The 26,480-nt window shown below is 31.9% G+C and overlaps 1 protein-coding gene across 1 annotated transcript; it reads left to right on the forward strand.

Annotated features, from left to right (window-relative positions):
* Positions 1 to 13,126: 13,126 nt before the first annotated feature.
* On the forward strand, positions 13,127 to 22,000 carry LOC129942617 (uncharacterized). Its single transcript, XM_056051631.1, has 4 exons — positions 13,127 to 13,218; positions 17,085 to 17,417; positions 17,543 to 17,717; positions 17,923 to 22,000. The coding sequence occupies exon 4, from the start codon at positions 19,465 to 19,467 to the stop codon at positions 21,871 to 21,873; it is 2,409 nt and encodes an 802-aa protein (XP_055907606.1). The 5' UTR covers positions 13,127 to 13,218; positions 17,085 to 17,417; positions 17,543 to 17,717; positions 17,923 to 19,464; the 3' UTR covers positions 21,874 to 22,000.
* The last annotated feature ends 4,480 nt before the right edge of the window (positions 22,001 to 26,480 follow it).

The following is a 26,480-nucleotide window of genomic DNA, read 5'->3' on the forward strand; positions in this document are numbered from 1 at the left end:
TTTTCTCTTCCTCATCTTTAAAGCTTCTGCAAAAGTCATTTGAGAACACGCCTGGCTGCGTGGCTTGCTTCCTAATAGACAGTGCCCGGTTATGATACCGATTATAGAGCTTTCTGGCGAATTCATCTGCCTTACAATTTCCTGGAATGTATATGGCCTGGCACCCAGCAAAGGTAAATAATCAATAGTTGTGACATCTCCATTAGAAATGATCGACAGTTATGGACTGTTATATAGTTTGTAGAGACAGAGCCCAATGATTTGATAGCGGCCTGACTATGTTAGAAAACACGGATATCAGATGTTGATATCACGTTTTCCTTAAGTCAGGTCAAGACTTCTTTTATCGTCAAATGTTCCGAATGGAACACGGTACAATGATTGGAAAATCGGAATGAAAGACTTAGTTTCAGTCGTTCAGAGTCTACCATCTGTGTAAAAGTGGATTGACTCGTCTTCCAGAAATATCGTATTCTCCCAATAAGATCTGGAAGACATAGAAATTTGGAAGATTCTGTCGAATTTCAGTTGGGGAATGGTGTAGTCTGTCTGCTTTGGAATTGGTTGTAAGTTTTGTTTTTGTCTAAAATAACATCCCATAATCTCGTCTGAGAACTTTAAGCAGATTTCTTTAATATAGGGAAGGATAACAAATGGAATTTGGTATGTCCTCGAAAAAAGGACTAATTCGGTTTTAAGTTTAGGGTGTAAGGATGCTTTCCAGCGAGCAGCGAGCATTAAAAATGATGGAAATCAAATCACGTTAAATGGAATCATCAAACTAACTGTAAATTCAGTCCAGTATTTTTCATTCAGTTTCAGTAAGAGAATGTTATGTAAGCTGGGCCATTCAAGTAGGTTCATGTCAAAGGAAAAATCCGATCTAACCATTCCTTAGCCCAGAAGATAAAATGATAGCAATCGAAAAAATGTTGGTAATCTACAAAAAGAAAGATTTAGATTTCTGAAGGGACATTAGAAATTTCTTGAGTAAACCCGTTTTAAGGTGCAGATCATAGTTAAGCATATTATCGGGCAGTAAAAAGCTTATTTTCATGAAGAAACGCTGTAATTTTTCAACTTGGCAGATTACTTGAGCAGAGTATAAATTAATAGCTTTTGAGGCGGCATGGTATATATTGCACTTTTTTGAGTATTGGACGGTATTGTCTCGCAGCAGTCGCGCCCACGTTGTATTGATGGAATTTTTAGATCCTCCCAATCTATTTGTTAGATGCTCATTCCAAGAGATAATTTAATACAACACTACGCTAAGGTATTTGTATTGATTAGACACCTATAAAATCAGAATTATTGTAAAGCCATTTTTATAACGCTGCCCTTCTTCCACTATTGCGACGTATTACTTTTTCCGACTTACTATTGATCAATATAGGCCCTCAAATACTGATGGTCGTTACTAAGCTTTTGGCCTTTAAGATTGTTTTTCAGTTGATGATTGATCAGCGATTTCATAGCCTTGGAGAGAAGTGCAAAATGATAGTCAGAGGAGTTGCAAATTACGATTATTTGAAGAACAGACTGGATGAATTCTAAATTTCCTCTGCTCAAAAAAGTACCTGTCGATTAGAATAGAGCTTGTCAGCATTGAAGATCAACGGTGGAACAACCTCGGCCGTGTTAACAAAACTTAAACAAGACTCCCAAAACAATCCTGTTTTACACATCGATTTGTTGCTTGATTACAAATTGGTTCAAAAAATCGTTCAAATTCTACACCCAAACATTTCCTACGGTGAGTCGAAGAATTAAAAAGTATTTTGGCTTCATTAATTTGCTATTTTGCATTTTAAAATATAAATTCGTCTTGAAAGAAATTCTCCATTGGCAACAATGTTCAATAAAGTCCCACCTCCATTTTTCTCTCATTATCTTCATGTGACAGTTATTGTCCAGATATTGCTATCTCTGACAGTCCTCAGTCCACCTATATTTTGCACCAAATTCATTTTATTTCATTTTGTTTTATTTCTTTTTTATTTTGGTTTTCTGTTTCATTTTTGCTTTTTTTTTAAATTTGTATTTGTCTGTGAAAAGGACTCTCGCTGTATGTAATAACGCTTCCTCTTCAATTTTTTATTTTGTAATGTCCTGTAAACGTATACATGCATACATAAAAAAAAGAACGAACATACAAACAACTTCTGTAAAGTCCAACTGAGCAAATAAACCGCAATAATTGGATATATTTTGTTAGAAAAAGAAAACAAAAAGTTCCAGGACTCACATAGATAGGTGTAGCAAAACTCTATAATGTTTCTCTTATAGGTATAGAAAATCTTCCGGAAAAGGTCTTTAATTTCTATCCAACAACAGTTTCAAAAAATAAATACAACAAAAAAAAGATTTTTTTTTTCCATAATGAAAGGACAAATGCAATTAATTAAAAACGAAATTATACTCAGGTAATTCAGCAGGACCAGTGACTACCGACAGCTACGACGACTCCGTCCGAATACAGGACGATGGACTAACACGATGCTACTGCTACAAACAAAAAAAGGATTTTTTATATTTTTATTGCACAATTTTTATTCTTTTTTTCGTTTAAGTGTAGTACGTTTTTTCGGACACACAATATGTCCTTGGCAAATGTTATCCTGCCATAGAATGTATACAGCACGATGATGGTTTGGGCCAGGAAAATAAAATAATATATAAAATAAAACAAAACAATAAGTCCTGCTAGCAGCAAGCTCAACGGCAGATGGTTTTTATAATAGGTACGAGGATAGTGTTGGAAAGAAATTGAAATTTTCATTTGCCGGCCACGAAATTTAACTCCTTTTCCTGCTGTTTCCTTCTCAGTGTCTCTGCGACTGTGTATTTCCTTTTTTAGTGTGTGTTTTTTTTTCAAGAAAAAGAGGTCCTTTTTATATAGTTAGTCCTTGGTTATTATTAAGAGGACTTGATTTAATTCTTTCTGTATTAATTTTTTGTTGTTGTTGTTGCTGTATTATTTTAGTCCTCGCACTGCTGTTGTTGCTGTTGTGCTTTCTTCGCTGTGTCCTATTTATTTAATTAGTTTTCCTGTGCACAAATGTTTCGCAGGCTAAGGAAAAACGGTCAAAACTGGGCCAACTATGGCACAAGAAACAACAACAAAAAGCTAAAACAAAAGCCAGGGCACTTCGAAAACTCGCAAATGAATTTAAGCATTTATAGTTTAGAACATGAAGGCAGCTTACATATATATAAAGGTATAAGTATATACGATCTTAATGTTGTTGGATTTTAAATATGGTCCAAGGTGGTACCTACCTATGTTGCTTGCCTTCATGCCTAACCTACCTATACCGCTTTTGCCTTATACCCACCTACTTCTAAGTGACTTGGTACAACTTTGAATGGTTTTGTACTTGAGCATGACTTTTGTTGATTACCCGGAGTAGGTAAAGTGTAAGAATAGTACAAGGAAATTTAATTTACATTGCCCAAGGGCCGGGGGAGAGGAAGAAAGAGAGCAGGAAAGAGTTTTTCAAATGTCAAAATATTATATTTTGAAATTAGGTTAGGCTAAGTGCTAACATTTCTCGCGACTATGCGACACGCCATCTGGTTTTGAATGATGGCCATGGAACAGGTGGATAGCCAAGAAGAGAACATAAAAATTTGAATATTTTCACAGAAATTTTGGTGTTATTTCCTTTTTTTTTGTTACAAATAAAATTGCGTAGGTCTTGCGGGTTAACAGGTTCAAGGGTTAACCTTAAATCCTTCGAAAATGAGCGTAGACTTTTGTAGGTGAAATTCAAAGTTGTGGAAATAATTTGGCAAAACCTTACTCAATAAAAGAGGAAAAATGATGCAAGGTTATTCATCTTTCAAAATATGTACATATTTTCCAAAGTGGTGCAAATTTTGTCAGTAACCGAAATAGTCAATTTTGGTTGTAGTTAATAAGTTGCCTTGAACTTTTTCCAAAAGAGTGGAAAAAAGGAATAAAGTTCAACAAAAGGAGAATTAAGGAAGTGGAAATACTGAGCAAGTGTATGCGTTTTAACTCCAGTCGCCAAAACTAGTACCAAAGATCGAAAGAAGTCCTGGAACCAACAATTCAAACTAAACAAGCAAGATTTTTTAGCGGGTCCTTCTGCATTGATCATTGCATCAATGCCTTTAAGATCAAGGAATTTATCTGGTTTTGCTTTGTAGAGGGGCGTATGCCGGATAAACACATTTCTATTTAAAGGCATAATGGGTGCAAATGTTGAAAATAGGTATGTCTGATGACTGGACTCAAACGTCTTTTAAACGCAGTCGATGTATGCTTGTTAAATAAAAGGATCACTGTTTTCCATCAAATGACAATAAGAGAGAAGTAGAAAGCGTTGCCTTAAAAATTTCTATGGGAAAAGAACCTCCCAGTGGTCATTTCTGATAAAAATTGAATCCAATAGGGAACTGCATGATATAATGGGCAAATGGCTAAGGATAATGTCAGTTCCTGGCAATAGAAATACCGTGACCCAACAGTTGGCAACAACAACTAGCTAATGCATGTGATGGGTGCTCACGTAGTCGGCAATTGCAATGATAACGGTGAGAGGTTATTGACTTCTGTAACTCTAAAAGCCTTGTGATTTGTGGCACTATGTTTGAGAATAAAATCTATCATAAAATTAGCTGGGTGTCGACGGACAGGAAAGCGTCTGCCAAAAAAATTGACCACTTCGACATTAGTCGAAGCTTTAGAAGCAGTTTCTTGGATGTACGAAACAGAAGAGGCGCCGATATCTGACTTGCCCGTGACCACCACTTAATAATAGCTACCCTAAGATTGCGTACAGCTACAGTTCGAAGATCCAACGGAACAACACGAGCCTCCAAATTCAACATCGCCGGACTTAAAGATCCCAGGACCCGTCAACGGAATAAGTAAAGAGCTGACCGGTGCACACAGCTTAAAGAAACACTTGGTGAAAGAAGTAGACGGTACTGTGATAAGTTCGTTGATGGGCAAGTCAGAAGGTTTTAAACCCAGTGTTTGCAAACCAGGTGCAGCCGATACCTTCCGAAGCGCCTGAAGGAACTAATACCTGAATCCGCACCGCACCTCCCAGTAAAGATAAGATCATTTCGGCAATTAAAGCACTTAGAAACAACAAAGCGGTAGGACTTGATAGAATTCCCGCAGAGCTTTTACAAGCAGCGCCAACGTCTTCAAGCGAACTGCTTCACCCGATCAAAATTAAAGCTTGGACCATTGAATGCTTCCCCCATGAGTGGAAGAAGGGAATTTTCGTCAAGCAACCAAAAAAAGGAGATCTTACAGAGTGCGAAAACTGGAGAGAGCCGTTGCCAAAATAGTAGCAAAAGTTATACTGGAACGCATCAGAGAACACCTTAAGGCCACACTCGATGACGAACAAACAGATCTCCGCACTATATCCTCCTGTATTGATCATATTAACACCCTGCCCATCATTATTGCACAGTGCGTTGAATATCGATCACCACTACACCTGCCGGTCATCGACTTCTAGAAGGCCTATGATAGCGTTAACAGGGAGTATATCTGGTTAGCCTTGCGGAAGAGAGGCATCCCAGAAAAACTAATTGCTATTATTAAAGCAGCATATGATGGATCCAAGTGTCACGTTCTGAACGATGGTAGGTTGTCAGATGATTTTGAAATCCGAAGCGGAGTCAGGCTTCAGGCAGGACTGTATTCTGTCACGAATATTGTTTTTGTTGATGATAAGCGGTGTACTGCGCTCAGCTCTGTCAGGTAGCCAAAGGATCCAATGGACTTTGACATCCTATTGAAAGCACTTGGATTACGCGAACGAAGTTTGCTTACTCTTTCATAGGATCATGGATCTCCATTACATAAAAGACAACAAGGGTGGAGAGAGAAGCAGAAGTTGTGGGGCTAAAAACTAATTCCGGCTAAACAAAAATGATCAGCCTCAGAACCCAACCATCCTCTCAAACAAATATTTTCTCGCAACCGGTGGAAAAAGTGGAGAGCTTTCAATACCTTGGAAGCATTATTTCCATCGAAGGTGGAACCGAAAAAGACGTTATCTGCCTCATCGGAAAAGCAAAAGCAGCGTTGGGTATATTCTCGAAAATTTGGAGGAATAACTCTATCAGCTTAAAAACAAAGCTATGCCCAAATGTTGAATCTGTGCTTCTTTATGAGTGCAGCACTTGGAAGGTTGCTTCAGCCATAACAAGAAAGCTGCAAACCTTCCCAAATAGATGTTTTCGTGACATCTGAAGGATTTTCTGGCCCAAACCTAGGCAATAGGCAAGAATTCGAGGGAGCTGAAACACGTCTCCGGCAACCGTACACTTTGGTGCGTAGGAGTATTAGAGGCCCTATGCCCCTTAAAGGGATCCCAACGGAATTAACAGGTCTAAGGACCTAAGTAAGTAAGTAAGTAACAGTTCGTTGTGAACTAGGGCCTAGTGACTTACAACAGTTTAAGACATACCCGAACGGCTTAGGTATTTGAAAACACTTTTCATGACAAGAATTACTCTTGGAGAATTTGTCAATTCCTCGCAAGAGATAGTATCCCTGCAAAATTTTAGATTGCACAGGCAGGGTTTGAACCCAAGACCTTTGGCATGACAGTCCAACTCACTAAATATCACACCACGGGTACTACTAGTTCCTCGCAATGCTGCATCAATGCATCCATCAATGCATCGCTGCATCAATGCATCCATACATCTGAATTATTTGGATCAGTTGCTTGTAAACATCCATATCAACTTCTGAGTAAATTCGATGGACTTCTTGAATAGGCCAACATGGGTTTTAAATGGTATCTTTTTGGAAAAGATAATTCCCAAATACTTGACTCCAACTTCAGTATTTTCCGGAAGCTTTCAATTGAATGGCAGAAATGTTATCAAAGCAGGATTCTACATCTTGAAGGAAGTCCGGGAGATGTGTGAATTAGCATTTTCGGTCCACTTTCTTCGAATTGGATGCCGAATGCTTCAGTTATTTCAGTAGAAGTTGTTGAAACTACTTGTTAATTAATTCTTCGATTTTTCTATCAATCCGCGTTTAGTGTTTACACGTTTCTCCTAAGAGCTCTTTTCCTGATCTTTTATATTACATTTCCTTGAATTTTGTATACAAACAAAAACTACTGAAAACTCTTTTCTTTTTAATGCTTCTAAAGTTTCTTTTAGCGAAGTATATACAAAAGTTTAATTGTACCCAAATAAACTTAGATAAAACATCTGTTAAGTTTGCAAAATAACTTTGAATGTCCTGAATGAATATCGTTACGTCGTTTATATTGACATTTTTTTTTAAGAAGCTTTATAGAAGCTAAAACCTGAATTCAGTCGGAAATAAATAAAATTTGGTCAAATTGAAACAAAAAAATTATTTGGATTTTATTCTAGTGTTTGAGAACTTATCATTGAAAACATCTAAAGAATACATGATATGTTAGACTTGACAAAGAAAAACAAATGCTGCACCCTTAAAACACTCAGAGAAAAATGGCAACGTAAATTGTAATGCGATTCCTTTTGAATTTACGTTGTAGGCCACTTCGAAAAAACAACTATAAATCAAAGTAAAACTACTTAGCTTTAAATACGAAACCTATTAAACAAGGTGTTTTACTACGAAACGCATTTGAATAAAAACTAAACGCGTTCAAATCAATGTATTTTTTTGGTTGAAAATATTTCAAACGAAAAACAACGTTGATTAAAAGACGAAACCCCTTTAATTTAAAGTAGAAAATCTTTGTTTCTTATTCAAAGAAGAAGTCATTTAAATCAAAGTTAAAACGTTGTTGAATCAAAGTCGGAAAAAAATTTGGTCGCTTTGAATTAATTGATGAGCATATTGATTCAAATTCGTTTTCTTTACATCATAACAATTTTTAAGAAAATAAGGCGAAAAAATGTAGTTTTAAATGCGTTTCCACTTTAATTTAAAGTAGAACATTTTTATTTTTGATCCAAAGGTGAAATAATTTGAATTAAAGTTAAAACATCATTAAATCAAACTGGCGAAAATACTTCGTTAACTTTAAATCAAGTGGTGGGAACTTTTTAATTCAAACTCGTTTTCCCCTTATCACATACAAAATAAAAATAGACAAGAAACAACGTAATTTCAAAGTTGACACAACTTTGATTCAAAGTAGAAAATATTTAATTTTCATTCAATGACGGAACTACTTCAAATCAAAGTAGTATCGACATTAAATCAATTTCAGAATTTATTTTAATTTAATTAACGATCAATTTTGAATTAAATGCGTTTTTCCTTTAACACAGTACAAAAATCAACAGACAAAAACAACTGTATTTTAAAGGTGAAACAACTTTGATTCAAAGTAGAAAATATTTAATTTTCATTCAATGGCGGAACTACTTCAAATCAAAGTTGTAACGACATTAAATCAATCTCAGAATTTCTTTTAATTCAAGTGATGATCACTTTTGAATTAAATGCGTTTTCCCTTTACTATAGTACAAAAATCAACAGACAAAAACAACCAAATTTTAAAGGTGAAACAACTTTGATTCAAAGTAGAAAATGTTTATTTTCCATTCAACGACGGAACTACTTCAAATCAAAGTAGTATCGACATTAAATCAATTTCAGAATTTATTTTAATTTAATTAACGATCAATTTTGAATTAAATGCGTTTTTCCTTTACCACAGTACAAAAATCAACAGAAAAAAACAACCGTATTTTAAAGGTGAAACAACTTTGATTCAAAGTAGAAAATATTTAATTTTCATTCAATGGCGGAACTACTTCAAATCAAAGTTGTAACGACATTAAATCAATCTCAGAATTTCTTTTAATTCAAGTGATGATCACTTTTGAATTAAATGCGTTTTCCCTTTACTATAGTACAAAAATCAACAGACAAAAACAACCAAATTTTAAAGGTGAAACAACTTTGATTCAAAGTAGAAAATATTTATTTTCCATTCAACGACGGAACTACTTCAAATCAAAGTTGTATCGACATTAAATCAATTTCAGAATTTGTTTTAATTTAATTAACGATCAATTTTGAATTAAATGCGTTTTCCCTTTACCACAGTACAAAAATCAACAGACAAAAACAACCGTATTTTAAAGGTGAAACAACTTGGATTCAAAGTAGAAAATATTTAATTTTCATTCAATGACGGAGCTACTTCAAATCAAAGTTGAAACGACATTAAATCAATCTCAGAATTTTTTTTAGTTCCCTTCAAATCAAGTGATGACATTTTCTGTTTAAAGTAATTTTTCATAAGTATTAAAATTGAAAAGATAAATAACACATTTTAATTAAATTTAATATGTCTAGTTAGTTTAAAAAAAAAAGTAAGTATAGGTACCTTAATATTAAAATTAATTTTCTTTTAATACTTTGTTTAATTCAATCACCTTAATTTAAACAGAGATATATTTTGGCTGCTTAGCTTTTAAGTAAATAAAATACATAATATAATCAAAAGAAGACAATTATTTTTTTGATAACTTCTACTTCAAAATAATGTGGAAAGAATTCTACTTGTGATCACATACAAACATTTTAAATGAAAGTGGCAACACCTAATCCACCATGCATATTAAATCTAGAAAACAAAATAAACTTTACTGTTGAACGAATATGTTCAGTTCTATCCTTATACAAATATACCATGCACGAAACACCGCGCAGTCCAATCAGTTTCAATTTGATTATTCGCGGCTTTGTTCTTTTCCCATATTATACCTATGTAGATTAACCGTACCATTCAGTCATCACGTTTACTACTTTTGTAGCATTTTTCTTCTGTCAATCATGTTATTATACAATTTTTGCAATGTTTGAATTCTTTCCTTCGCTTATTCAAGGCGAATCCTTTCTGTAAATGTAAATTTCCAAATAGCCTAGTAAACTTTCACTCAAATTTATGTAATAATGCAATGCGGTACCTACTTAAATGTTGTATTGCCAGAGATAAAACCTAAATCGTACATTTAATAAAAATATTAAAAAAAAGAAGTCGTAAAACTCCGATTTCATTTTATTTTATCATACTATTTTAACATATTTTCTAAGTTTTTTGGCAGTTTAAGAAATATTAATAAATAAGGTTTTTTTTATCAAACACATTGAAAATAATTTTGAAAGTGGGAACAAACCTCATAGATAAACTTTAAATAACCCTTTTGGTCCATGAATCTTTGCCTATAAGCGTCAAAATTTTGCTCAAAATAAAACTAGTAAGAAAACTACCTAACAAGAAAACTCTCCCAAACCATTTGTATTATCTTAAATGCTTCACAAATCATATTTCTTTTTTAACCTTTTGATCATTCATGGCAGTATTTAATGATATCCTTAACTTAAAATGCACAAACGACATCATTGTAGCTAACTACTTTGCAATGTGGTTTCGTGTCTAATTATTTTTGGCGCCAAATGGAAGATTAGATTTAAACTCTTTTCAACTTTGATTTGAAGTTGCTTTCCCTTTGATTTAGACTCTTTTCTACTTTGATTTTAAGTTGTTTTCCCTTTACAAAATTATCAAATACGTTTGCACATTGAATGAAAGCATTTCCACTTTAAATCAATGTGGCTACAAGAATTTCAACTTTGAATCAAATACGAAACACTATAATTGAAACACGGAACGTATTAATTTCTCTTAGAATAACTGTACTGTTTTTTTTGTCTAGACTTTCAAAGTACCTACTGTATAGTACCATTTTACTCCTATGTTGAGAAAAACATAAATGTTCTACATATTTCTAAATGTTTCAATTGAAGCAAATAAAAATGAAGGAACCATCGTTAAATATCTTTTAGAATAGAAATTGCAAATCTTGCTTCCTGAGCTATCTAAAGCAGAAGTTTTGTTATTTGTGTAGGTACTTAACCATAATTTTTACACACAATTAATATTAAAAAGTATCTTTTAAGATTTGTGTGGGTAAATTGTTTAACATTTTCCTAGTTATATCATGTTATGTTAAATAAATCTCAACACTAAAAAAGAATTGCTAAAAGAAAATTCATTCACAAAATTTTCTCTAAGTCATTCAATATAGAAATTTCCATAAAACGTAAAATCCCTACTTTTACAAAGCTAGTACTAAACAAAGTAAAGTAAAACAAATTAAGTATATTACATCATATTTTTTAAGATTTTTTTTTAAACGGTTTATTAAATAAAATGACAGTATGTATTGAAATATAAAATGAGTGGTTCTTATTTAAGGGAAATAAATAGTTTGGCTTGAGTCATTTCTTTTTGCCCAGCCTAAAAACAAATTAAGAAAACATACAATATTAAGTTTACGAATTTTCATTTATCATTTTATTTTTTAAGAATCATTATTAAATGCTTTCCTTGAACTTTACAAAATGACAGCACTGCTGCTAACTTCTTCTTTTTATGTGCCGGCAATATCAAAACGTTCTTCTTTTTCAATAAGTTTCCTTCTTTTATTCAAGGCAAATCTCTTGCACATTTATATTTCCAAATATCCTAGTTAATGTTCACTGAAATTATGGTATAGTGATATGCAGTACCTACATTAATTTTGTATTACCAGAAATAAAACCAAACAATATGCATATTTAATAAAAAGATCAAAACAAAAAGTTGTAAAATCCGATTTTATTCTATTTTATCGTGTACTTTTAACATATGTATTTTGCAAACTTTTAGATAGTTTAACGTATATGTAATGTTTATTGTATGCTTCTTTTTAAATTGGTCACATGATGTGGTAATATTTAAATTATTATGAAATTCTTCCATTTAAATTTACAAAACGACATCATTGTTGCTACCTTCTTTGCAATGTGTTTTGGTATTTATTTATTTTTGGCGCCAAATGGAATATGGACACGATTTGATTCAAACTCTATTCAACTTTGATTTTAAGTTCCTTTCCCTTTGTTTTAAACTGTTTTCTACTTTGATCTAAAGCTGTTTTCCCTTTACAAGAATATGAAATAAGTTTGCACATTGAATCGAAGCATTTTCGCTTTAAATCAATGTGGCTACAAGAATTTCAACTTTGAATCAAATACGAAACACTATAAATGAATAATTATACTGTTTTTTTGTCTAGACGTTTATAGTGGGTACTGTATAGTACCATTTTATTCCTATGTTGAGAAAAACATAAATGGTCTACATATTTCTAAATGTTTTAATCTGAACAAAGAATAATGACGGAACTATTATCAAATATCTTTTAGAACAGAATATTGCAAATCTTGTTTCCCCGGCTATCAAATGCAGAAGTTTTGTTATTTACGTAGGTTCTTAGGCATAACTTGTGTATACAATTTATATGTATTAAAAAGTATCTCTAACGATCTCGTGGTAGAAATTCCTATAACTTCTTGATAACCAGACATAAAATCTGATATCTAATTCAATCAATCTACGAATTTACATAAAACGTAAAATTCCTTCCTTTATAATTTTTTTGTAACGTATGTATTAAAATATAAAATTGGCGGTTCTAACTTTACGGAAAAAAATAGTTTTTGCTTTAGTCATTTCCTTTGTCAAGCCTTTCATTCATCATTTTACTTCTTTCGAATCATTATGAAATTCTTTCCTTGAACTTTATAAAATGACAGCACTGCTGCAAATTACTCGTTTTATGTTTCTGCATTTTATTTCATTCCATTCAGATTTTTAGCGCCAAATATAATGCGATGTAAAATATTAACCACTTTGATTTGAAGGTGCTTTTTCCTACAAAAGTATAAAATACGTTTCCACGTTGAATCAAAGTATTTCAACTATAAATCAATATGGAAATATAAAATTAAACTTTGAATCAAATATGAAATAATTTAAACCAATGCTGCAACGCATTTAGTTCAAACGCTGGACGCAATCATTTCTTTCAAATTCAATGAAAATGCATATACATATGTACTTGTGTGTATGTAACTATCATAGGGTCGCGAAACGATGAAAATTGAAATAATAGGTACATGAGTTTTGTTCCATTTCACCCTTTTTATCAACCAACTCTATCGATGGGTTGCTTTTTCAATAATGTGTTTCAATATCAATATTTCAGTTTGATTTTTGACGTTGTGCTTCGCGGTTGTTGTGCGTGTGCTTTAATTAATGTTTCCTAAATTTCTTTTTTAAAGCAAACAGAAATATGTGTAAAATTATTTGATAAAGTGCGAGAGAGAGAAACAAATTAACTAATGTCAATTGATTGTAACAGGTAAGCATAGATTTATATATAAATATATGTATATACGTTCAATTATAATTTAAGTTTTATTAGACAACAAATTATATATCAACGCAGAAGCGTCTGTGTTTTTCTCCCTCATCTAAACATCTTCCTTTTTTACCTAAGTGGTAATGTCCATACAAATTTATAGGTATTAAACTACTTAAACCATGTTGCCAATTTATTAGTTTTACTGTTCTGAAATTTCATATAGCTTATCTTATCTTTTGAATTGCCAACATTTTTTATAAGATATCTTACTAATTTTAATTTAAACATAGTAAACACGAAAGTAAATATTTTTGCTAGTCAAATAAAAATATTCATTTCAAAAAGTAAAAGTAAAACAAAATTAATTGTAAGCTATATATTTGACACAAAAGTGGGAACCCTACCCATTCCAACACGATATGCTTTCATGTATTTGTGTGTATGCATGAGCGTAAATTCAACTTTTATATTTTCAGCGTTCCATTTCCATTTTAACTGTCTGTCTGTACCTCGTTTTATTCTTGGCATCCATATTGTCTTCAATTTTTAAGTCGGTCGCAGTTTATTGAAAATTTAACAATGGCAAGCATTTTAACAGAAAAAACTTTTAACAATACCACTGAAATTGAGAAATCTTCAGAAATATGTGAAAATTTTTCTCCAGCGCAAAGTGTTCAGGTTTTGGACGAGAACAAACAAATCATCCACGTTTTATTCTCGAGCACAGAAGAAGCAGACACCTACAGATTGGAAAATCTTCTCAAAAATTTTGACTTAGAAGATCTTTTCCCCGTTTTCAGAGGTATGTTTTTAATTTTATATTACAGTTTATGAATGAACAAAATCATTTAAGTGCAAAGTAATTGAAAAAAGCCCTTTTTTGAAAAAAATTGATAGATTTTTGAATGTCTTTTCTTCAATTACATTAATCGAGGGCATAAAATAAATAACTTATTAAAGGCTTTTAACATGAAAAGATTTTGTCTTTCAAACGTATGGTTTTCATTGTTATTATTGTACTATTCGTATTAGCGCGGGTTGGTGTTGTTGCAGTTCTTGGTTTTGTTTTTTCTCATAGTGAATATTTTGTTGACTTATGAGGTTTTCTTATTAAAAAATAAACGCAAACATTTTAGCAGAAAAAACATTAAACAATACCACTGAAATTGAGACTACTTCAGAGTATGTGAAAATTGTCCTCCAGTGTTCAGCTTTTGGACGAGAACCAACAAATCAACCACGGTTATTCTTGACACAGAAGAAACAGACACCTACAGATTTTAGAACCTTCTCAAAAATTTTGACTTGGAAGGTCTTTTCTCCGTTTTCAGAACAATGTTTTTAATTTTGTATGATAGTTTATGAATCAACAACATCATTTAAAAGCAAAGTAGTAGAAAAAAACACTTTCTTTTTTAACAAAAATTGATAGGTTTTTGAATGTCGTTTCTTCAATTACATTAATCATGGGCATAACATAAATAATTTACTCAAGGCTTTTAGTCTGAAAAGACTTTGTCTTCAAACGTATGGTTTTCATTGTATTCATATTCGTATTAGAGGGGGTTGGTGTTGTTGCAGTTGACTTAGGTGCTGCTGATTATGAGGAAGGTCTATTTTATTTTCGTGGATGTTTTTGGAACTGATCTTTCTAGATTTTTTTTCTTTATTTGGATTTTTTTTGTTTAATTTAGAAAAAAATATAACATTTCGGTCGTTGAGGTATTTGGCGAGAGAAGACATTAACGACATTGTTGAAGATATTGGATTACGCGCTGAATTTCGTGAAAAGCTTTTCATTTGGAGAACAAAACAGGTTTGACATAACAGCATTGACTTTATTATATTTTTTATTTCAATAAACCTACCATGATCAATTGACCCACTTAAAACTTTTTATCAGAATTTTTTTGAAATATTCATGTTTTTAAATTTAATATATACAACATTTTGAATACATAGATATTAAAAAAAAAAAAGTTTTAGTCATGTACCAAAACAGATATAATACATAAAGTATCGGTAGGTTTAGTGTTAATATTTTGACGTTGCTTTAACAAAAATATAATTTACTCTTACCGAATAATTAATATTAAAAACTAATTTAGCAGGGAACCGATGAGGACACGCTATCTATTAACTCAAAAATAACATTTTGGCAAAACCTAAATGAGTCTAAGTTGGACACTCCCACTTCCAGCTTTAAATCAAGGAATAGTAATATTGTGAGTATAATGAAATTTTGCTTTGTTGAATGTGCTTGTTTGTAATGCATGTTGTGTTGTTTAGAATTTTTTGCAACTTTTGAATTCTTCGTCTAAAGGAAAGTCTTTGTTGCAATTTTACTCAAATAATAATCACTTGGAAAATGTGCATAGGGATGCAATAATACAAATACTAATTGAAGAAGCAAATTGCCAAAACGTTTTTTTAAAGCCAAGTGATTTTTCTGGAATTGTTGATGAAATACTATCTGTTTTTCCAAACGAAAAAGACGCAAAGGTAAGATTAAGCCTTTGTTTTGAAATTACTTTGCACAAATAAAATAAAATGAGACATGTTCCACACAGAAAAGTGCTGTATTGTGCGTTGCATGAGTAACAACTTTTCCTTGAATTTTCTTAAGTATTCTACATTCTGACAATTGATTTAAATAGAGTTATCCGGTACAGGTAGTACAATTAGCTAGCACCTATTATTGATTTTAGCAAGTGGCGTGTTCTTTTTCTTTAATATAGTCAGTATTAGCAGTTGTCGTATCACTGCTATGATTTTTTAGTATAACCTATACCTAATCTAATATGCATTCGTTAAAAAAATTTAACGCATATAAAAATCATAGATGTTTAATACAATTCAATATCTTACAATGTCAAAAATCTATTTGTTATTATCGAAAGATATCAGTATGGCCAGGAGTTTAAAGAAGAGAAGTACTTCAATTGTAAACTACGAGGCAAATATAAGTCTACTGTTATATAATTATGAGGACAACAAAAATGTGTGATCTAGGGTGTATCACTATACAAAGTTACTAAAAGTAACTTTAAGAAAAAAGAATGAAGAATATTAAGTTTAGTTAGTTAGTATTGCAAAAAAAAGAATACACCAAAGTGTGAAAAATTGAAAAATGCTGATAAAAGTAAGAGAAAATCAAATAATAAACAACTTTACGCAGTTAACATTTTAATAAGTTCTTTCGATTTTACGAAGGGGCTATACATATTAACAAACAAATTAAAACTGGTTTTCATTCAACACAAAAATTTGCGTTCTTTTGTTTTTCGTATTTTTCTCATTTTTGTAAGTAATGCCCACCTGCGATTTATTATTTGATTCAACTGAATTAATTTTGTTTATTAAATTTAAGTTTAAATAACTTGTTAAAGGATAACAAAATATGTAGTAGGCGGAATAATGTGGGAAGATCTCCACTTTATTTTATTCAAGATAAAAAGTGTAGACATTGTATGATAGTTTCCTTTTTGTAAGAAAATAAACTAAATTTAAAAGAAAAAAAAATATAAAGACATTAAAATGAACCAGTCATACAAAAAATTCTATACGTGCATATTACTTACCGGTACCTGTTTAATGATAATCAAATGGGATTTTCATTATTTCTGTAGTAAAATGTACATTTAAAAATTTGTATTATACCTACAAACATATTATGTATATTACATCGGAACGCAACTACATATAGCAATTTTCATAAAACTTTGTTATTAAAAAATATGATATATTTTTATTCTCAATTACTTCTAAATTTCTCATTACTGACTTATTGAAATATTAAAATTGTTGTGTATCTATCACTACATAACATTACAATAAATTAGAGCTTAATATTCTTATTTTAGGATTACTATTTCATTCCCCGAAAAGGAAAAAAAAACCCTGGTGGTAAATTATATAATAGATTTGGAAATTCGCGATCAAAGCGTTCAAGGCCCTCCGTTGAAGAAAACGGGAAACTCATAGATTATTCATCATCGCAAACAGACGAAGTTGATGATTCCATATCGTTAGCTTTAAAAACAGCCTTAAGTCGTGATAGCTCTGACTGGACTACCGTTTGTGATAAATGGAAAAAAACGTATTCACTTCGTCAACAAGAGCTTTCCACTACATCTAATCACTCTTCTTTTTTAAAATCTTGGCCAAAATATGGAGATGCTAGAGCAACACAACTGGTAATATTAATTTATAGTTACATATATCATGAACATTTTAATGACCCATTTAATCAACCAAATTTGTAAATAAAACACAAAAGTTTCTTTTTCTCTAGTTTTGATTATTTTTACTTTCTTTTAAGATTGAAATTGATTTTGAAATAATGTACCCTGGAAAACAACACCTGTTACTGAGCAAGTGGGAACATTTCAAAATAATTATTAAAAGATATTACGAAGCTAACATCCACAACCCAAATTGCAAGAAGCAGTTGCGTTTACTTAATTCTAATTTAAGCTCTGGCAACATACTAAAAGGTTTGTTTTTAGGGTGAAAATTTTCACATTTTTTTTTGAAAATTGAAAAAAAAATTAACAATAATTTTATGCCTGCATAGAAGTTTAAAATTTGTATTAATACAAATTTTGAATAAAAAAACATTATAGTTGCCTATCATTTCATTTTATATTTGTTAGTAATATAAATAAACAATAAACTAGCTTAATATACAATTTTTTACAGATTCTGAAGACTTTATTCTGGCCATTTTGCTCAACTCGGTCTTACCAGCATCTTCAAGATTCAAAGATAGAAACGGAAGCAACAAAAGGAAAGTCTCAATTGCGGATGCGCAGGAGAGTTTTGCACTGAGGATTCCATCAATTCAGTCATATCAGGAAAATATAAGCGAATTGGTAAACAAATATTATAACATAGGTTTAACTATTCAGCCATTTATTTTGTGCGTTGGCCAAGATGACTACAATATTCATGAATATTATGTTTATTTAGACAAAACATTGTTTAAGTTTGATAGCTTTATAGAAGCACTTGACCTGTGCTTTAAAACATTCCAAGTTCTGTCTTTAAAATATCCTTTAGCTTGTCAGTCGTGTTGGTTGTTTATCCAAAAATATTTTTTCAATATTGAAAGCAAATTTGATTTTAAATCAAGCAATATAACATCTTTGTTAAACTTTTTCAAAAATCAGTCATAATTGATTCAAAACCTGTGTTTCAAAAATAAGCAAGTTATTTCTTTAATATCCCGTAGATTTTAGTTTTAAGATTTAATTGTTAATATTTGTCGCTAAGCTTATAATTGATCTTCCAAAAAGTTTTAATTTCTTTAGCTATACCGACTTATAAGCTGTTCAAAGAAAAATATTTAGTTTTTAACATCATAAATAAACTGTATAAAACAATAGAAATTGTAAGTACACCCTTCAAATGTCTAGATACCCCCATACGTCAAATTTGAATAAAATAGTTGTATGATCGAAAGATGTTATAAAGGGATTAGCTATTATTTATTCTTTGTATAATCACTACACTCTGTTTTACTATTATTTTCTTACCTTGCTTTCCTCAAACTTTTCGAATTATTTGCTTTCTCTTTCGTAGTTATTTCAAAACTTTCATGGTTATATTCCTTAAAGTTTGATAAAATTATATGTTTATTTAAAATGTTATAAGTGAACAATTTCTTCACTAAAAAATTGCAAACATAAAGTTTAATTCCTTATTCTTTTAAAACAGAATTTTTTCAAAACATTACTGATTTTGAACACATTCCAAATACTTTCCTTTTCACTTTTATCAGAACTGTGCTTAATTTGAAAGGATTATATTCTTTTCTAGCCGCGTTTCGTTGGTTGTAGTTTAGTACAAATCTTTGAAAAACTATGTTTTGATTCTTTTAACAAAGTACATGCATATGTTTATCTTAAAACTTTTCGAGTTTATTTACTTTCTGTTTATGATTGCATATTGCTGACTTGATATAATTTCTACATTGGTACTATATCTACCGAAAAATTCCTTTTACCTAAATCACTTAATTTTTCTGTTAATTGCTCACCTAAAATATTTCTTAATTGAAATATATAACATTTGGATACGTTCCTTTACTTTTATTTTTTATCGTGATAATAATTTATGAACAAATATTGTTTATATCCTGTAGGTTGTAAGAGTTTTTGGTTGTTGTTTCAGTATTTCAATACTTTTTTAATCGAATGATCTATTAATTACTCAAAAATAAAGTATAAGAAGTAATTAAAAATGTATATTTGTTTTAAATGTTTAAAACATTATCCAAGCTCAGATGATCTCATACGTCACCTGAAATATGACCATTTAATTAAAAACGGCAACTTGCAATGTAAACAAAATGAATGTCATCAAAAATTTTCTAGCTATAGAAATTTACGACGGCATTTAGAAAATTTGCATAAGAACTCAAAAATAATAGTAGATCAGTCTATATCAAGAACTCATGCTACTATCAATACTTCTCGAAATTTTGAAATAAGCGTCAGCCAAGTGGTTGAACCTTTTGAAGTTGAAGTAAGTAAGAAATATTTTATTGGTGAAATAATAAACGACCTAAGAATTAAAGCCTTAACTTTATCTCTGAAACTTTATGCTAGAACTTTTATGCCTCAGAAAGAAGTTCTTGAAATTCAAAAGATGATTTCAAGTTTTTTATCCACTATAACTAATTCAATTGAACTTATAACTTTAGGTAAAATTCCTGAAGAAATTACTAAAGAATTTGACACTTTATTATCCTTTTGCAGTGATCCTTACCAAGAAGTAAAAACTGAACATAAAATGTTTAAAGTATTAAGTGAACTTAAAATATTTGAAGCACCAAAATCATTTGTGATAGAAAACAAAATATCTGAGAAAGTAGTTAAGGGAATCCCTACTTTTGATGTTAAATCTATTAATGTTTATATGATGTCACTTCGATTTCAGTTTAAGTCACTGTTTGAAATACCAGGAATTTTGAGGCTAACCATAGAAAATCAAGAAAAGCATTTAAATCAGGATCATATCAAAAACTTTATCAATGGTGAAGTCTTTAAAGAAAAAAAAAAGATGTTTCAAACGAATTTCATTATACCCTATACTTTATATTTTGACGATTTTCAAATTAATAATCCCCTTGGTACTCACACATCCTCGATATGTGCTTGCTATTATACATTTCCAACTCTTCCTCAGTATTTACAATCCCAGTTAGAGTTTTTATTCCATGCTGCTTTTATTTCATCAAGTTATTTAAAAAAGTGTGGGAATGAAGTAACTTTCCATCACTTGATTGAAGAGTTACAGCATTTAGAAAATGGAATAGAATTAGAAACAGATAATGGGAAGCTAGTTGTGCATTTTGTTTTATGGTTAATTGTAGGAGACAATTTAGGACTAAACAGTCTTTTTGGATTTGTACAGTCTTTCACAGCAAAACGATATTGTCGTGGTTGTACAAGAACCCGTTCTGAAATGAAAGCCGATAACAAAGAAATTTTGCTGAGCTTGCGTACAAAAGAAAATTATGAAAATGATCTTTTACAAGATAACTTTTTAGAGACAGGAATAAAAAGCAATTGCATTTTTAATAATTTATTCAGCTTTCACGTGAGTCAGAATTTTTATTTCGATTTGATGCATGACGTCCTGGAAGGGGTTATCGTATATGATGTTTGTAACATTTTAATGGGCTTAATTGAACATAAAAATATATCTTTGCAAATTTTGAATAACAGAAAACAACTTTTTCAATACGGAGAAACCGAAATAGGAAATCTTTCTTCTCCCATCGATATGAAAAGACTAAAATCCTTTAATTTGAAAATGACAGCTAGTGAAGTATTGTGCTTTCTTCATTTTTTGCCATTAATGGTAGGTGATTTGATTGATCCAAAAAATTCATACTGGATATTGTTGGCAAAACTTGTAAAAATGTTTGATTTGTTATTTAAAACTCAGTTTAGTGAGAATGACTTGATAACTTTAAGAAAGTTGATTACTGAACACCATACACATTATGTGAAGTTGTTTGGACCAACTTTAAAACCCAAACACCACTTTTTGGTACATTACCCTACAGCAATTAAAAAATGTGGGCCTTTAAAATACGTCTGGGTAATGCGGTTTGAAGCTAAACATAAGGAGGGTAAAGCGTACCTTAGTAATATTACATCTAGGTTAAATGCACCCCATTCACTTGCCATTAAGGCATCACTGCAATTTTCTTATTTTTTAACTAAAAATAAGTTAGGGATTAAACCTCCCTTTGATGAAAGTATTTTTAAAAGCAATGTTTTGTTAAGTAAGGAATATTTTACCGAATTAGTTTCTTTCGGTATCAATTTAGACAAAGTCAGATTTGCAGGTTGTGTGACGTATGAGGGTATACTGTACAAAAATAATAACTACTTAGCTGTTGCTGATTCCTCCTTTAAGCTATATAAAATAATTTCTTTGCTGTTTGAAAATAATAATTTGTTAACACTTTGTTCCGAAATAAAGATTAAAATGTTTAACGAGCACTTTCAAGCCTACGAAGTTGGAGAAAAAATTGGGACCTTACTTTTAAAAAATATTAACTCTTTCACAAGTCCTCCACTCCACTTATATCAAATAAATAATGGAAAAACTTTTACCAGGAATAAATATTTGTAACAAATGTAACCAATAAATTAGCCTTCTGCAAACTTTTAATTGGAAAAAAAATGACTATCCAAAAATATGTAAGTGTAAGAATTATTTTTGTAAGAATTGTGAAATAAATAAATACCAATCTAACAATAAGGTCAAAATCTATGTATCTTTTTTCAAAAGCCTTAAGTAAAGTTTGCATTAACTTTCTTAAATTTTTGCCAAAGGTTGCTTGTCCTTTTTCCAATTTTCAGCAATGGTTGTTTATTCTTTGTTTTTAGTTTTCAGAAAAGGTTGAATACGGCTGATCTCAGGTAATCTTATCATGTTAAATAAAAACACAATACATTTTTCATTTATTTTTTAATTTAAACCTAGTAAATTTAAATATAAATAACAATTACTTCATTGAAAAATGATGATATTAATCCTGAAAACATAAGACAATGTATTATGTTTTTATTTAAAATAATTTCACTTTAATCTGTAATATTTTCATTTACAGGAATACCTAATGTTTTAAAACACCAAATTTGATATTTTTTGTATTACTTTGCAATTAAATCCTAAAATAAAAGAAATTATATTGAAAAGTAATACGAATTACATCAAATTCGACGTTTTTAAGTACTTAATTGAAATTGGCTTCATATTTGATTCAAAGTGACGACACATTTGATTCAAAGTGGTGACATATTTGATTCAACGTGGCGTCATATTTGATTCAATGTGGCGTTATATTTGATTCAATGCTGCGGCATATTTGATTCAATATGGCAACATATTTGATTCAAAGTGGCTACACATTTGATTCAAAGTTGTGACATATTTGATTCAAGGTGGCGACACATTTTATTCAATGTGGCTGCATATTTGATTCAAAGTGGCGACATATTTAATTCAAAGTAGCGACGTATTTAATTCAAAGTGGCGATGTATTTGATTCAATGTGGCGACGTATTTGATTCAAAGTGGCGACAGATTTGATTCAAAGTGTCGATGTATTTGATTCAATGTGGCGACGTATTTGATTCAAAGTGGCGACAGATTTGATTCAAAGTGTCGACGTATTTGAATCAAAGTGGCTACGTATTTGATTTAAAGTGGCGACACATTTGATTCAAAGTAGCGACGTATTTAATTCAAAGTGGCGATGTATTTGATTCAATGTGGCGACGTATTTGATTCAAAGTGGCGACAGATTTGATTCAAAGTGTCGATGTATTTGATTCAATGTGGCGACGTATTTGATTCAAAGTGGCGACAGATTTGATTCAAAGTTGCGACGTATTTGATTCAAAGTGGCGATGTATTTGATTCAATGTGGCGACGTATTTGATTCAAAGTGGCGACAGATTTGATTCAAAGTGTCGACGTATTTGAATCAAAGTGGCTACGTATTTGATTTAAAGTGGCGACACATTTGATTCAATGTGGTGACGTATGCGATTCAAAGTGTGGACACATTTAATTCAAAGTGGCGACATATTAAATTCAAAGTGGCGACGTATTTGATTCAAAATGGCGACACATTTGATTCAAAGTGGCGGCGTATTTGATTTAATGTGGCGACGCATTTGATTCAAATTGTCGACACATTAAATTCAAAGTGGTGACATATTTAACGCAAAGTGGCGACGTATTTGATTCAAAGTGGCGACAGATTTGATCCAAAGTTGTGACAGATTTGATTCAAAGTGGCGTATGATTTGATTCAAAGTGGCGACGTATTTGATTCAATGTGGCGACGTATTTGATTCAAAGTGGCGGCACATTTGATTCAATGTGGCGACGTATGTGATTAAAAGTGTGGACACATTTAATTCAATGTGGTGACATATTTAATTCAATGTGGCGGCAAATTTGATTCAATGTGGCGACATATTTGATTTAAAGTTACAACGTATTTAATTGAAATACGTTCATACTTGATTCTAAGTTGAAACGTGGGGAAAAACGTTAACGTTAATTGGTTACGTAGCCACTCAAATTGAAGTTGAAACAACATTGATTCAATGTATTTCGGCATTAGGCTAAAAACATTGTGATTTAAACTTTGATTCAAAGCATAACTCAATTGATTTTACTACGATTTCACAACAATCGAAAATCAAAGTGGATCTGCTTTGATTCAATCATTTTCGGCTTTAGGCTATAAATGTTGTGATTTTACATTGATTCAAAGTGGTTTCCATTGATTTTACGTTGTTTTTTGGCTCAGTGAACTTTCTAAAGTACAGACTTCCTTTTATGATCGGCAAAATAAGAACAAACAAAACCACAAAAAATTAACAAGTACAACTGGGTACATGTGCCCACCTTATAATCTTATCTTTTGTGTCCATTTTAGTTTGACAAAAATTACCACCATAAACTTAACACACTTCTGGCCATAAACCGCTCCCATAGTTGACAACCCGTAATGACACTCAAACACTCCGTACACTCTCATACAAATGTCCAAAGCAATTTCATCCTCCTCTTATTTTGTGCTGTTCCAGTGTTCAATGTTCAGTGCTCATCCATTCGACCATTCGACCAGCAAGATCCTGATTAGATGATTGCGCGTCCAGGTCCACATCATCGCATATGCATATAGACGTGTACTCAGCGAGACTATCGGAAACATGGTCATAAACCTCGTATTGCATCCAATCGATGGCAAGTGATAAAAAATTGTCACATAATAATAAAAATAAATTTTCGTGGCGAACAATTCTTGTTCCGCAGCATTGGACATTGGACATTGGACAACGACTATAATAATATGGCTTCAAGTACCAAGTCCCTCGACCACGACACGGAGGAGCGACCCCCATGGAAAACAACGACCGTCGATTTCTTCTCTACAAGTTGGACAAGTTGCAGAGCACAACTCTTCTTCTCTAGTAGATGTTGGTTGCTGCGCTGGTGCTCTGTTGGAACACAAAAAAAGGCCAGCTTCAAAAGACCCCATTCTCCGACTGAATTTGAATTCGATTCTCCTGGATGATGATGGTCGTCGTCGATCGTAATAAAGAGCGTTGCGGCGCTGCATAGCACGGTCGTCCTGCCCTGTTTATGAATTTGCATAGCCTCGTGGTGGAGCTCATCTTGTTAGCTCTGGAAGTCGAAGTCACGCGGATTGGACCAAAGGAGTTGCCAATTTGAATTTTATGTTCTTTTTTTTTTGCTGTTGTTGAATTATTTTTTTTATTTTGAGTTTGCTTCGCAGGACAAATTATCTCCTTCGATATAAATCTGAATGAACACCGCGCGCAACAGTACCAACGAACGGCAGTGGCTGCGACTGCGGCGGCGGCGATGGCGGTTGCGGTCTTAAAACTATACCAAGAACAACAACTTCAACTACAAAAAAGTTCAAGATGGGCATCGGAAATGTGTGTTTTTTGTTTAAAAGGAAGGCGTGGCATCGGCCCTCGATGAAGAAGAAGAAATACACAAAAAAACAACAACAATTGCAAAACAGGACAGAAAACAAGAGCAGCAACATAAAATTGTTGTTAAGGAGAGCGAACAGCCGAAACAGAGCGTAACAAGAAAATCGGACAGGGGTCTCTACTGTATGAAGGTTCTGGTTAAAGGGTCATAAGATGATGTGGCGATGTGTGCTAACACAAGAACTCACTCAGCTTTGACTGCGAGGCGGGCTGTTGGGGAGTCTTAAAGTCCAAGGGAGGAAGCTATTAAATTGTCCATATATGTAGATTTTGTACAGTGCGCGGCAATAGCAGAGCAGCATTAAATCGGCGGCGGCAGTGGCAGCAACGAATGAGAACACTGCTAACGACAATTATAAGACTTCGGCTTCAGAAAGGGATACGCCAGAATAACCCCTTAAGAGCTGAATGTAGGCGCACTTTATTTATTCTTCATTTGGATACAGTATGTTGCGAAGGTTTTATTTTTAAGAAACACTTTATATTTTGACACAAAAGGCAACTTGTTTCAGTCTCCTTGAAAAGTATGTAACATTTCTGTAGGGATTTTCAGCAACTTTTTTAAAAACAGATTTCGAAAAAATTAAAACTTCTTCGATTCTCTAGTTATGTTTAACATAAGTTTTGGGCTGACCTAGAACCTTCCAAAAATATTGTATGCGTCACTACTATGTATAAGATAAACCCGTTTTGGTAGCCTAGATTTATTTTGTAGTATCTTTGACAGAGAATCTTCAGAAGTCTCCATTTTTTTAGCTTCTAGCCATTCCAGACCATGAGAAAGATTTTAAAATTCGGCTTTTGTTTTGCAGGGAAGGAGTTAACTCTATAAATTTTTTATAAGGTTGCCAAAGAATACATCTATAAAAGTTCCTTACTTCGGGCTCTGTTTTTCTTGAAGAAGCATTTTCCAATACAAAAGCTTCTATAAGGTTTATCTTTGAATTTATCGAAGGAAGTTATCCGTAATAAGCTAACAAGAGGTAATATTTTATAGGCTATCCGAATTATCTTTTTAAGTTAATTTTGCTCTTAAAGAAGCATTCTGCCCTATTAAGCTTCTATAACATTTCTATAAGAATTTATCAATGAAAGCTATCATTAGATTTTTTTATTTTGATTAATTTTCTCCACAAGACTGTATTTTTATTTTTTTTTAAATTCAGTTTAAATAAGTAAAATTGACTTTTT

Source organism: Eupeodes corollae, chromosome 1 (assembly GCF_945859685.1).
Source record: "Eupeodes corollae chromosome 1, idEupCoro1.1, whole genome shotgun sequence".
Taxonomy (NCBI): Eukaryota; Metazoa; Arthropoda; class Insecta; order Diptera; family Syrphidae; genus Eupeodes; species Eupeodes corollae.

What these genes read in the sequence shown, in the direction of transcription:
- LOC129942617 (XM_056051631.1), top strand. Translation starts at nt 19,465, where the DNA reads ATGTATATTTGTTTTAAATGTTTAAAACATTATCCAAGCTCAGATGAT.